The following is a 14,317-nucleotide window of genomic DNA, read 5'->3' as shown; positions in this document are numbered from 1 at the left end:
CCTGTGCCATGCTCATAAACTTTGATGCTAACAGCCCTTACCCCGGAGATTCTTAAAAACATATACAAGTTTTTCTGAAAGCAGCATATCAAAGTTCCCAGGTAGAGAAAACCTCATTCCACATAAATAACATTGGAACAGCCTATATTTTGCTTCTTGAATGTGTTGATGAATGAAACATTAATTTAACTACGAAACAAAATTGAAATTATTTTTTATACTTGACAAGAACTAAGGAGATTTGAACTGAGAAAATTCGAACTCAAAGATTACTATAACATATAATACAGCAGTTTAGAGAGTTGCATTCTAACTTGACCATCTATACACCATCATTGTCCTTGCTTTCCCCACACCGTTCCAACAATCTGTTGTTAAACCATCCCTTGCATAGTTTATTTCGCTCTCAGGACCAAACCAGCATTCTCCATAGAACTCAATAGCAAAAATCTAACAATGAAAAATAGGACACGTAAATACGAGGGGTGTAGGGTGTGACACACCCACGCCAACCTTTGAAATTATTTGCATATGTGGAGAAATTTGAGAGTAATCAGAAAATTTAAGTCATTATTCCAATTCTAATTTACATCAGAGAGTGGTATAACATAACATAGCTGTATAATATTTATGTTCCGTATTTATTTTTTAAGCACAATTTCAAGACCAGATTACAATAGGTTCATTGTTCTTACCGTGCTGTTGAACTCCTTTGCTTTAAGTGCACAGTCAGAGATCGTTTTTGTCATATCTGACCAGTTAATTTGTTCCCTGTAGTTAACATATTGTGGAAATGGCCTTTTACCATCGATTGAACCTTCATCCCTGTAGCAGCCGATTGCAATGACTGCAAACAAAGAAAACCATTTTAGTGAGGTTATTGTAAATGACTTTGAAAAAGCAAACATTTTACAACATACTTAAAGCTTTGGTAATGGATCTAATGATAATCTGAAAACGTGCTTTGAAAATTTAGGTTACCGTCAACAAACGTTATCAAGAAAAGACCTATAAGTAAAAGATTGGTTAGATTATTTATACGATATAAAGTCGTCTGACGGCTTTTCTTTAAGGGTCTTAGAAAGACCTTTAGCGAATGAATTAAAGCTGGTTTCATTTCTTAACAAAGCGTTCAAAGAGTTAAGCAGACTTGACACTGTGTCTTGGAATGTCCCTCTAGTAGTATGTTGTAATATGTCTGCTTTTTTCAAAACCATTTTCAAATTTTATCCTCTGAAAAAATGTTCATGTGAGCTTGTTGTATAAAATAATTGTAAAAGTATTGTTGCAGCTAAAATCGGGTACTAATCAACGCAAATGCGGAGATGCTTAACATGGAATCTTGAAATGAAGAGGCGAAATGTGGTTTTAATTAACGCAAAGTTGCTTTATCTGATGCTTTGAATGCTGGAGCGAAAGCAAGTTTGAAATTCGATCAAGTCATTGCTATGTTTCAGTGTATCCTTTTCTGGTCTTATCTGTTTCCATCACCTCCTTCTGAGATACTGATACTGAAAATACTGAGATTATGAAGACGACAGAATCTGATACCAAAAATATCAAAATGTTATACATTAATGTACAATGTAATGCAATACAACATTATCATATGCTAGACGTTATGTTTAAATACAGTTTAAGACCAGTACATACCATGAGGTAAAGGCTTTGCTGTCGTTAAAGCATTTTGCTCATCCACCGTACTTGCTCCTGCAACAATTATAATGGTAAAATATATCATAGTATGTCACTCCTTTCATACATATAGTTTATCACATGTTTTTCGATCCTTATTGTTCATTCTTTTCATATTTACATTAAACTTTTATTGTATTCCATCACTTACTGAAAATGACTCTAGCTTGTGTTTCAACGTCTTAATAATTGATAATGCCTTAATAATGTTTTTATAACTGGTTATGTCTTTCTGATCATGCCATACTGACTTTGTCTTACTAATTTTGACTTACTAATAATGTCAAATTTGGACTACAGCTGGTTACAATGATTTAGTCGAAACATAAAAATATCTATCATTTTCGCCGTGCTGGCTATTCTGTTCATTATCAAGCTGCTCTTCCAAGATCTAAAAATCATAATTATATGCAAGTTATTCCTTTACTGTTTAGTTGGATTAATACGGTGGAAGACTACCGATGGCAACAAAGGCGAAAACGTTTAGCATCTAGAAACCGCAGAGGGTTAAAGAAGCGAGCAACAGCAACAGCATTCAAACCTGTTGATGGGCATGATCCGTTTTTGAAAGTCACGTCGTCAATAGCGATGTCACCACGGAAACCAATGCCTCGTTCTCCTTCAAAGATAATCTGCAAATGTAGAATTCAAACTTAAAGAAAAATTGAAAAACAGTAAGCATTTTTTCATTTTACCATATGGAAAATCCAGCTAGATTGAGTAAATGTCTCTCGAAATTTTCTAATCTCAGTTTCTTTATAATAAAATTGCAAAATGCATTTTCAATGTGATGCAGATGCAGCTAACAAACATAACCGTGAATGTTACCCTGGGTACCAGAGGCGCAAAATTTCGAGCGCGTGAACAGAAAACTAAGCGGAGAAGCGGAAGTGCGTCTAGCAGAGAAGCAGGAAAAGTTCTTGTTCTCAGATAGACGCTCCTCCGCTTCTCCGCTTGGTCTTCTATTTCCTCACTCGATTTTATGTAGCTCTAGTAACCAGGCTACCGTGAATGTAAACAATTTATATGCCGAGTTTTAATGCTGCGACAATCAAGTGGGACAAGGGCTGTTCATTAGAGGGCACGGCTTCTGCATTTTTCAACAAGATACACTTATTATTAGTAGTTGATGATCAAAAAATAGGGTATTCAAAATTCCCGGCAATCGATTTCGACATAAGGGTATCTGCTTATACAAACTCTTTACCTTATAATTTTCCTCGGGTTTCAACAAGATCGACGCACTTTTCCACTTATCGCCCTGATCGCCACTCATTGTAAACAATGCTGTTCTAGTTTTTGTAGACTCTCCTTCAAAGAAGACCTTTAAACAGCCAATACTGCTTCCATACATATGGTAATAAAAAGACATGCATCTTTCCTCTTTGCTCTCAAACAGCTTGCTTATAAGCCTTCCCGTGTACCCTTGTGAGGCTGGCGAGGATGCTTCAAGATAGAGATAATAACCTGCCAAAAACAGAAAGATGTGTTTATATTTGCCGCTTGCTAATGCTAGGTCATCCAGCACATTTGTTCATCGACACCCACCCACATGCTTGGCCTGTCCATTTCGCCCCTGCATGCCATATTTATTCTCTTAATTTTTTAATTTTTGTAAATAACTAACATTTTAACTTAATAACTAACAAACACTATAGGTAATGCCAACAAATTGGCCCTGTATAACATTGATCGATAGATAGATAGATGGGTTTGCTACACATTCCGTTAGCTGCAGTGTGCAGGACATTGTGAAAGAAGTTCGTGAATAAAGCTGTGTTTTTAGTTATCCAATACAGCTTTTTTCTATGTGAACCTGTTTTTAAGAGACCAAAGAGATAGACTAGGGTGGTGGCTGTATCAACCTCATCGGAGCACATAAGTTCGAAACAAAATTTTAATCTGAGCAAAGCATGCTTTTCAATGTTACAAATCCCTTCCTGATTACCGAAGTGATTTGTCTCCTCGTCAGACACTTCTTAGCGTGAGCTCTGCTCTCGCCTTAATTCATATTAAACCTTCGGTTAAATCTTGCTTTATATATGCTCCTTACCAGCCTCTGAGGTATGGTCATGGCTAGGCCCCGTGTATCTGCTAGGTGTCGATCCACTTTTTCTGTACCAACTGTATCCCTCGCTATTTGAAGGATCGTTACTCCAATGACAAAATTCATCTTTGTCAAATTCACAGTCATCCGGCCCTGCACAAGAACGTATACTGCAATTTACAAAAACATCATTGGGTGCATTTCAAGGAAAAGGCGAATATCAGCTTGTCGTCTTAGATCAGATCCTTTTTCAACGAGTCATCAATGTAAAGTCTGAGGAGCAGCTTGTGGTACAAAAACAATTAGATTTCTGACATCAAAAGGCATTTTAACTTGATGCAGTCACTTCACACACTTTTAAGAAATATCTTTTTGTGAAAGTATGGGCTCCTCCAGGATCCACTTTGGGGCATGGCAATTTTTGTTTGTATTAAAAAAAGCTTGAAAGCTATGTTGCAAAACCAGCTGTTCTTGTGTATTGTTTAATGGAATAATAAATGAAGCACTTTCCTTACGTACCAAGGTTGCAGGTTCTCATTTTACACTTCTGTGTACTCGTCGACTCTCCTTCACACAATGAACCATTGTATTGTGGTGCCGGATCGCTGCATTCCCTACTCCTTTGTTGAACACCGTAATTGCACGTGGCTGAACAAGATGACCAGTGTCCCCATGGACCCCAATGTCCATTGATGGGAGCTGAAGACGACAAAAGCTTTATTATTGCAAAATAAAAGAATGTAAACTATACTATCAACACTGCACGCTGGCTATGAACGACACATTCTAAATGCAAATCATAAATCTTTGAATGAATGCCTAGATGAAATTAGAAAACAGCCTACTTATGTATCACACGTGCTAACTTGTAAGAGCAGAAAATTTGCTCTTGTCAAGAGGAGAATATCGCTTCATGTGAAAGACTCAGTTTGCAGAACCAAGAAAAGGTTTGTTGACTTCATTTTCAATTGGTAGAATGGTCGAGTTTATATAGAGTGTGCAAAGATTGTGAGGTGGCCAGGTAAGGCCAAAATGATCTCACAAAGCTTAATGTATGGGAAGCCTAGCGAATAGCTCTTTGGTTTTCTCCGTAGCCATCTCTTCTTGCTTTCAGTAACACTTGCTCTCTTAGCACCATGCTCCTTTTTAGCATAAGCATAAACGAAAAAGATTTGTCTGCTGACAAACACTGCAGACTTTTGTAGCCATACCGTAACATTCTGTTGCATCCTTTTTGCATTGTAGAGTTTCTGTTTGGACTCCATATTCATTGGCCCCTTCGCAGGTGGTTGCATTTGTATTCTTGCAAAACCTTTGACGAGACTTGAGACACTCAATGTTGCATGGGCTAAAACCACTCCAGCCACTCCATCCGACTGTCTCTGTGTCTTGGTACGAGAAAAAGTATTAGAGTACGCTGCTGTGGGAAAGTGACAGTAGTGTAGTCCCAACCTTTACCGTTAGGAGTCTCAAAATTTCATCTTGGTTTATTGGCATCTTAAAAAAGCTAGCTTTGTCAAATTATTCGGTGTCCTGACGGATAAGGAAAGCTAAGGAAATATGTGCCAAGTACTATAAGAATAATATGTCGATGAAGGTTAAAGCTTTACCTCATAACTAAGCTTCCTCATAACTAACTAAATGAACGGCTGATAAGCATAACTAAGCTATCAGCCGTTCATTTAGTACGCCAACTTTAAACAAATTATTTATTATTATTATTATTATTATTATAAGCTGAAAGAGTTCATTATTGAAGGGTTCCTCTAAACTAGAATAAATTCAAGTTTAAAGGATGAATGCAATGAATGCAAACGAAAGGAGCATTATTTTGGTAAACCCTTGGTGGAAATTTTGCACTTGCATTTAACGTGAATCTAATTCCGCGTGAATCCAATAATTGATGAATACTATTTTGCCTTGTTTTGTCATTCGTCTAGATGTTGTAAAAGCTTATAGTATTGTAGTGTGTTGTAGATTATTTAATGTTAGTTTTTACAATTGTTAATATACACTAATTAAGACTAACATGAAGCAATTTCAAGGATTGCAAAAGATAGTTCATTTACTGCAAAACGAGCATGCGCATTTGTTTTCAAGGAACCAAGTTTTGATCAAATTCTTAAATTGTCTAGTATTTTGTGCTGTCTTTATTGATTCCGGGAATGAATTCCAGATTTTAGGCCCTTGAAAACGTAATGATCTGATACCATTATTGGTAGTTTTTGGCGTTTGGAGTGTCAAGGGGGTTTATGAGTCGAAGGTTAAGATGAAAGAGTAGCGGAGTACAGGCTCAAAGTAACTATACAGCTATCTGCATCCTACATACAATACAGTGAAACTGAGACTGCACTGTTCGGTGAAAAAAGCACCTCCGTCGACGTTACTACTAGCTTGTAAATATCCCATGACCTACCGCACTACATCCCTAACCACTCCTCCACAATCGTTATAAAAATTGAACTTTTGCTCTGTTGAGACTGTTTGGTTTGATATTTGTGGTATGTGGAGAGGCCGTCTCAGTTTCTGTTTCAATTGCTTGCAGTTACAAAATTGGTGGAAGCTAGTGAAAGTTTAGTTGTTACACATCGCAAAATGGTAAAACTCTGCCTACTCCGTGAAAAAATCTTGGATTCATCAAGCACAAGATTGCAATAAACCTACAAACCCTCCAACATCAGTTGATTTCATCAATTTCATCAAAACACATTATCATACACATCCTGACATCTTTTACTGAAGGAGTAAAATATCTTACCTTTGCAGTCATAAAGCGCGTTGAGTTGAATAGCATCCAATTCACTCATTTCCATTGCAACACCCAGGTTGACACTAGTTTCCCTTATTGGTTTCATGGTCTCTTTGCCATTTTTAGAAAACGCTTTTGACCCATAATGCATTACGCTCGAGTAGTCATACTGGATTCCAAGAATATCAGCTTCTTGATGGGAGTATTTCTGGAAATTGCTCTTTTGTTCTGAAAAAGTATAAAATAAGCATTATCATTATGATATTATTATGATATGTACCACAAGACGCTGTCAAAAAATGCCTACGCCTTTAAACGTTCAATAAAGATCGATGGATATGTATGTTGATTACTTATTCGATTCGGCCTAATTCAGTTTACCAGGCACCGCGGAGCAGGGGGGGGCTTGGGGGGCTTTTTGCAAAAAAATGCCAAATATGAAGTATCAAACTATCAAAAAAGCCTCTTTTTTTACGGTTTTAGCCCCCTTCTCCCCGCTTTTTTTAGACCCCCCACTTTTCTCAACGCTCCGTGGTGCCTGTTTACAGCCATCGGTTGAGAAATATTTGCGAATACCAGACCAAGTTTTCTCGAAGTATTTTGAGACATTTTGAGATGAATGATAACAATTGTAACAATTTCTGCTGGCGGTGATACAAAACTATTGGAACTGATCTGATGAATACATGACGTAATATTTGTCAAGAAGGGGTATGGAAAGTGGTGTGGACAGGAGAATATATAGGAGGGGCGAGAAATATAGATTTTCTGACAAAAATCTAATAAGCATTTACATTTTTACATCTATATCGTGAATTTTATCATATCGACATCAGAACCGTAGTAAACTATCCAATTTCAGATTTATTCAGCTTTAAAATTTTTCCTTTCAAAATACAACACCTAGGTAAAAATTAGACAGCCATGTTAAATTTCCGACAAGGTCAGAATTTTTCCGACAAAAAATCAATTTAGCTTTATAGGGAGGTTTTCAGTGACCCCCTCTATCTAAGCCTTTGAGTTCCAAATCTTTGGACCTTTTATAAAGGTCAGTTATTTGGTCCTTGTCTTTGATAACATAGTCATAAAATCAACAAGAAACAATAGACATGAATACCTTCGTCGATGTTTTCCCAAAATATTTCAATGTATTGATCCCTATCCGGTCGGCTTTGCTCGTGCCAAAACCCTAAAGCATGTAGTACTTCATGTACCATCGTTTCGTGCAACAAGCATCCATTACCCAAAGAAATCTCTTGAAAACCGGGCCTCCAGTACAACTTGCCTACAGATGACCAACACCTGAAATAAACAAAGAACATCTTTGGACCATATCCTTTCTCTTGTAAATAAGAATATGTAATCCAAAGCATTTCAGATATTCAAGAATAACTGGGAGGTACTCCTTTTGGGTCATGGTCAGTATTTTCCTACGAAAGACATTGACATTCTCACAAAAAGTTATTGATTGCTTTTAAGGGACTTAAACATAGAAAAACTTTTGTCTTGGCAAGAATATGTAACTAAGTTGCTTAATATGACGAATTCTGTCTTAGTTTCATTCTTACAAGATCAGGCTGATCGGTAAAAGATGCATTTGTAGCTTATTCAAGCATTTATATTCAGGGCCCACGCCACCGAAGGGGCAATGCCCCTCCACTTTTTTTCGAAGCAAGTAGTTTTAAAGCTGTAGCAAAGAAGAAGAAGCCTTGGCTCCCTACTTTTGCTAGCCTTGGCCCCCACTTTCAAGTTCTTGGCGTAGGTCCTGATATTGGTGTTCACACTAGTATACCTAGCCATTTGTATATTTTAACTTATATTTTTGTTCTTATTGTGACGTTTATACTCTAAGAAAGGTCGGACGAAAAGCTTCAATATATCTAAAAATTTCATTTTCCAGCCATTTTCTTCAATTTCAATTTCAAAATAGATCTGCTATAATTACATACCCGGCTCTTCTAACAAAGTAAATCCAATTTTCTTCGTTGGTTCTCTTCACAAACTTTATGCATGATTTTGAAGAGATTTCCTTCATTGCACCCTCGATCGTGTACACAAAATTTTCTATAGAAAATACGATAATGCTTGTGAAAGTATAGAAAGATATGAAAGAACAACTGAATAAGAAATGAAAAGAATCAAAGATGAATATGTAAGAATGTTATTTATTAATGAATGTTATTTATGAATGTGACAAGCCAGTGGATTCTGTCAGTGCTTAAATATCAACTAGACATTGTAAATATCAAAAATTCATCTTAACTCTAAAATTTATTGATTAGACACTTTGCATGCTATGATATGGAAAGAGGTAGAATTTTCTGAATTGGGAACGATAAAAATGCAAGATCAGGAATTTTACTAAAAAATAATACATGAAATGCGGAACATACCATTGAATTCTTCAAAAGAGTCATTTTATGAGTGGAGAAATTCTATGACGTATTTGACTGTTTCTAGCAACCATCCTTTGTTTGGCTATGTCAAAGTATGCACGAATTTTTATTTTTCCTTCTTTTCAAGCCCCATCGTTGCAATTGATTTACGCTAATCTTTGCCCCAACACCCACCCTAGCTTTTCTGTAAATGCATATCAATTAACAAATTATAACATTTTGAACTTTTCAGGTTTAATTTAGCTAGATTTCCTTCCATGAATTTATAATGTCCGTCTATAGCTCTGTATATTAGAACGTTTCTAAAACGCACCCAGATCACTTGAAATTTCATATGGTACAATGCCGGATTGCCAAAGCATTCTGCGATCTCTAACAGCATCTCTTTTGACGTTGTCAGGCAGGGTTCTAGTGCCAACTGGCATCGCGTTTCCTCCTTCCTTGAGGTTGATATCTCCTTCGAAGAGGTCTGTCAGATCGTTAACTGCATAAGATATGAGTAAATATTTTAGAAGCACGAAACAATATTTGAAAGTTATAAAGAGAACGCAAGGTCTGAAATATGGTATCTAGAATATACATAATCGTAGACATGAATACTTAAATTTAGTTGAAAATGACAAATCATATCTGCAATTTGCTTCTAAGATTCATTAACATAGACAAAGCATCAAAGAATATCATTTAAAAATAGAATGATGACTGATATTTTCTTGTATTCTCATTTTTTCTATGGGTTCTAGGCCTTAAGTGCAAGCTAAAGTTCAGGAACGAAACAAGAAAGATGAAGCAATTAAACCTATGCATTAATTTCTTTTGGCACGTAAGCTCTTTCGGGATTGCATCCCGCTGTTACTTAGGAACAGTTAGCAAGTTTTTTATTACATTTTGTCGTAAATCTTTAATTTTACCTTACTGTTACTGCTCTTGCTGTTTTAACTCGTAATTTGAAGGTTATTTATCGATCAATTAAAAACGGTAACATAAGAAATGAACACATCAAAGAATAAAGTATAACAAAGCAACACAAAAAATAAAACTAATGCAACTCTGCAAGAGTTTTGAGTAAAACAACTTTTTGCAAATATCTTACTATCAAATATCAAATAGCTATAGCATGAACAATATCTGAGCAAAATATGCAGCTTAGTTACTTCATGAATTTCACTCAAACAACTTCATGAATATTTTCTTAGTTGTGAATGATAAATATAAAATGCTAATATTCCTATAATATAATATCCTCTGCATACAATACGATACCCTAAGCATTATATTCACCAATCTTGCATACATGATATAATTACTTTACCTTCATTTATGTTGGTTATAATATCCATGGCGGCCAAATTGCTGTTGGAATCATCTTTTAACGAGCGAGCTAAAAAACGATCAAATACTCCTATACTTCCAGCGGAGAGGGAACTATATTACCTAGATTTAAAAGTCTAAGTATACCAAAGAGCATTCTAGTATTGAAATAAGTTAGAGACGTAAAGTACGACAATAATATCCCTATGCCAGTGGGTAATTCAGTTTGAACCAATATTTGTAAAAAAATGCGACAAATACAGTAACAACAGTGCCTGTCCACGGAAAAAGCTCAATTTCTCTTTTCCTTGGTGTTGTTACATGACTTTTCTCTCAGAGCCTACGGAGTTTCTACTCGCATTTAAATGAAATAATGAATACGAAAAGCATTTGTTCCGTAAGGTTTTTTAAAACTGAATGGTCAATATTAGCCAAATTCGCTCTAGAATAGAGGAGGATAATACAACATTACATCCAAATAACACCAATGCGATTTCATGATTTTGTTAAAAACTTATGCTACGTTGTAAATGGGAAAACAGAATCATTGCTTGCCCAAAAGCTGATGGAACTTTCAGTTTTATGATGGATTTACACTTTCAAAATGATTAGAAAATTCAACAAGATATTTCATCGATAGAAAGAATTTGATTGCATTTATTCGAGGATCTTTTACTCTTTTGCAACAAATTTTCATAATGTGGTTAATGTTAATTGAGAAAAAAGATGACACCTTTACTTCGAAGAAGCCCTCCATGCTACCTCTTGCGATAACACTTTGCCATCCTCTGATTATTATTACATATATTATTACCAGCCTCTGAAATATTATTAAAAAGCCCTTCCTAAAAACAGGCAAGAAAAGTTCTTGGTTACAAAAGGAAAATTATACTTGCCTCGTTTTGAACCTCTGCTTGGCAACTGTACTGTCCGCTGGATAATACAAAATACAAGAAAAGCGACAACCGGTAGCCTGAGTCTGTTCATATCGAAATGCCAAGATCCAATTCAGAGTCTTATCTTTCACAAGGAAGATCTGCAGTGCCTCACGCAACGTAGGCTGTATCGTATTCAAGTGTTTTATAGATCAACCAAATGACATATTCTCGTTATGTTGTTAGTATTGGCTAAACATAAAAGAAAAAATAAACATTAAAGCGCCACTTGAAGAGAGCTTTGATCACCAATGTCAACAAATAGACGATGGAGTCTCTGCTAAATAACTTTCTAATTTGTACAAGAAGCTACTAAATATTCATTATCGCGTGAATAAAATCACAGTATCGTCTGAAAGAAGAATTCACATCAATGTATAACCTAATGATGCCAGCAGATTAGCTTCAACCAAAATATTTTTTACATACCTACGTTTGTATCGCAGAAAACCACAATGAATAGAGAGACCACTATCTTTATATATATTTCCCAACAAACCTTTTGATTTGAAAAAGGGAAACCACTGCCTTTACATATCTTTCCCAAAAACCTTTGATTCTCTTGCACAAAGAACGTGAATCACCCGCAAACATATGCAATTGCTATTTTCTTGTGGGTGGAGAATTCATCTGTAGAGGATGAAGCCTTTTCTCTATTCAGCAAATTTCAATGTCACGAAAACCTTTTGCAAAGATCCAATCCTGTCTGCATCTAAGGATTTTGTTTCACAATCAACTAGCTTTTAAACACTTAGGAAGATACTATTCTTTGCTTTCTTCAAAGCAGCTTATAGCCAGGGAATTCTTCAGCGTAATGATTGGTGGGAAATCTGTCCCCAGGGTCCTTGCATGCCCCAGCAGCAAACGTAACATGCCCTTTTGCCCAAGTGGTTTGTATGAGTCCAAATGGGACCTTAATATACCTCTAGTGGGGCTTCTTGTACAGTTATTATGGCTCTCATTCAATTTGCATACAAGAATTACTTTTATGTATTGCTGCCATTGAAAATCAATCAAGATTGCGAAACTCGAGGATGCTATTGTTGGCTTATTGGATAAGTCAGATTAAGTGACCCTGTGGTAAAAGGTTACTGTTCGTAATGGATGATAACAAAGTAAAGGGCTATAAAGTTACTTCAAAATATCAATAAGAGCAAGTTCATTTTCAGCCACAAAAGTTCTCATCGCTTGACTTGCTAACCCTGTTCCCCTATACAGCAATTCCTTTTTGCTCTGATGACGAATGTGTGGATTATATCTTATAAATGCCCCCATGCACCTCTTTTTATGCTCCTTTTTTACCTTGGTGCCCCCCCCCCCTTACCAAGCGGCTAAAAAAGCTGTATTGGTGTGTTGCATGAATGTATGTATAATAGCAATGATACGTGTGCAGATTTTCAGCAACATTGAAGGAAATGTACATGAAAAATGAAAGAAAAAAACAAAACAGAGACTTTGCTACTTTTCAGTAAAGAGAACAGGCTTGTTTGTTCAGCTTCAGCAATTCATTGGGGCTAATATGAAATTCATACGAACTTCCCCTAATGATTCAATGCCGCTTTTGCCGATCTGTTGTGATCTGATTTTCACCAATGAGTTTCATCTTGTTTAAATATTAGTTAATGAGAAAGAATTGACATCCTTTCATTGACATTATCAAAAAGTGGCAGCTGTTACAGTTAGCAAACGAAATTTGGACGTTTTCAAACACGGTAATCCCAAACAGATTCCTCCGCTACTGTTGACATCGTTATATCGCCGCTTCGAAAGTAAATGTCTGCCAATTAAACTTCATTAACGAAATCTTATGCCGAAGTCAAGAATGCAAACAAATTAGTCAGGCTAAATCCAAAAGTAAGCTTCAGAGCTTCCTTAGGTACTTAAAAAGAAATTTAATCAGTGGCGTAGCGTGACTTTTTCAACTGGGTATTCTCTATTAAACAAAAGGGTAGGGCAGGGTGTGGCTCGATGGGGCTTGATGAAAATAGGGCATAATAGGAAGATTAAAAGGACTAGCTATTGAAATTTTATCTAATTTTCTTTTTGGTTCGGTTGGCAAGTACTGCACATTACTATGATGAAAACGATACTTTGCTATAGGACCCTTCAAATACACTCTTCGAACTCATTCATTGCATCAAATTACCACTAACCATTTCATTTATACGTCGTATGAATATTTTTTCTGAGAAATCTTAGGGTATTCACTGAATACCTTGAATACCCGGACGCTACGCCACTGAATTTAATTGGTCTTAAAGAAAGGTCTAAGGGCCTTTCAACTGACTCCCTTTTTTCAAAAAACCCTTTACGGTGAAAACTTGTTTTTTCAAATTGCTAGCTCTTCAGGGACCTTGGACCTATTCGATGTAAACCTTGGACCTACTCTGGACATCATTCAATAGGCAATAATTTCCAGGAAATCTAAGCAGTTATATTTCCTAGAGTTTTCGATCTAGGCCTGTGTTCTGATGTTTTATACTCTAAAGAGTGTCAGACAAAAACCTCGAGTATAATTCAAAACGTTTGCTTTTTTAAAAGTCGTTTTTAAGTTCAGTACCACAAAAAATTGCATACAATTCTATAGGATCTGGGTTTTCAAAGCGATATTTAAAGGCTCTCTGAGTTATCAGGAATGAAGCTGTTGAGTTTCAGGGCTCTAAGATATAATTCATTTCTTTAACTTTAACTTTGTCAGGCAAAGGGTTCTTGCTTGTCATAGAAATAGTTTAGGCATGCGAAAAGCATGGCTTCCTTACACTTAAAATTCTTCACTATGATAGAAATCGAGAACTAGCTTCTACTATTTAAGAGTTAAAGCGGTCTTCAAAAGCTTTTCATCATGTTTTTTAATGATGTCGGATGATAAATAAATAGGTTTGATATTGCCAAAGCTATTTTGTGGATCCCCATTATAAGTAAATTGTTTACTGGTTATTGCCATTTACTCAACTCAGGATATCTGATAAAGTTTTTCTAATTATTTATTCATGCCTTAAAATATTGTTAGCTAAATGAATGCCAAACCAGTTTTAGAAGATCATACAATCTCTTGCCCTTTGAAGTCAATTTATGCTACCTGTTTTCAAAAAGGCTTTGAATTAAGTCTTGCGTTTAAGTCCAACAATCCATTTTCATAATAGTGACAATTCATTTAAAAAGAGCTATATTGTCTTTCGTTTTC

The 14,317-nt window shown here is 35.9% G+C and overlaps 1 protein-coding gene across 1 annotated transcript; it reads right to left on the bottom strand.

Moving 5' to 3' along the window:
• Positions 1–267: 267 nt before the first annotated feature.
• LOC135688733 (meprin A subunit beta) lies at positions 268–11,481 on the bottom strand. The gene is made up of 14 exons (XM_065205695.2): positions 11,095–11,481; positions 10,200–10,268; positions 9,201–9,371; positions 8,441–8,555; positions 7,609–7,793; positions 6,501–6,719; positions 4,954–5,130; positions 4,262–4,441; positions 3,749–3,895; positions 2,903–3,162; positions 2,237–2,327; positions 1,654–1,710; positions 696–847; positions 268–450 (listed from the first exon to the last, which is right to left on the bottom strand). Exons 1-14 carry the CDS (start codon positions 11,183–11,185, stop codon positions 310–312), a joined length of 2,055 nt encoding a protein of 684 aa, XP_065061767.2. The 5' UTR covers positions 11,186–11,481; the 3' UTR covers positions 268–309.
• Positions 11,482–14,317: the final 2,836 nt, after the last annotated feature.

The sequence above is a fragment of the Rhopilema esculentum genome, chromosome 9, assembly GCF_057945365.1.
Source record: "Rhopilema esculentum isolate cy_ngs chromosome 9, ASM5794536v1, whole genome shotgun sequence".
NCBI classification, from domain to species: domain Eukaryota; kingdom Metazoa; phylum Cnidaria; class Scyphozoa; order Rhizostomeae; family Rhizostomatidae; genus Rhopilema; species Rhopilema esculentum.
This window is presented reverse-complemented; position numbering and strand designations above follow the sequence as displayed.

Bases quoted from the DNA above. Each gene is read 5' to 3' on its own strand.
- LOC135688733 (XM_065205695.2), bottom strand. From the start codon at position 11,185: ATGAACAGACTCAGGCTACCGGTTGTCGCTTTTCTTGTATTTTGTATT. The intron at 8,556-9,200 runs GTGCGTTTTAGA...TATTTTCTATAG, and splicing joins TGAAATTTCAAGTGATCTGG to AAAATTTTGTGTACACGATC. The intron at 3,163-3,748 runs GTAAGGAGCATA...TGTTTTTGGCAG, and splicing joins TGACCATACCTCAGAGGCTG to GTTATTATCTCTATCTTGAA.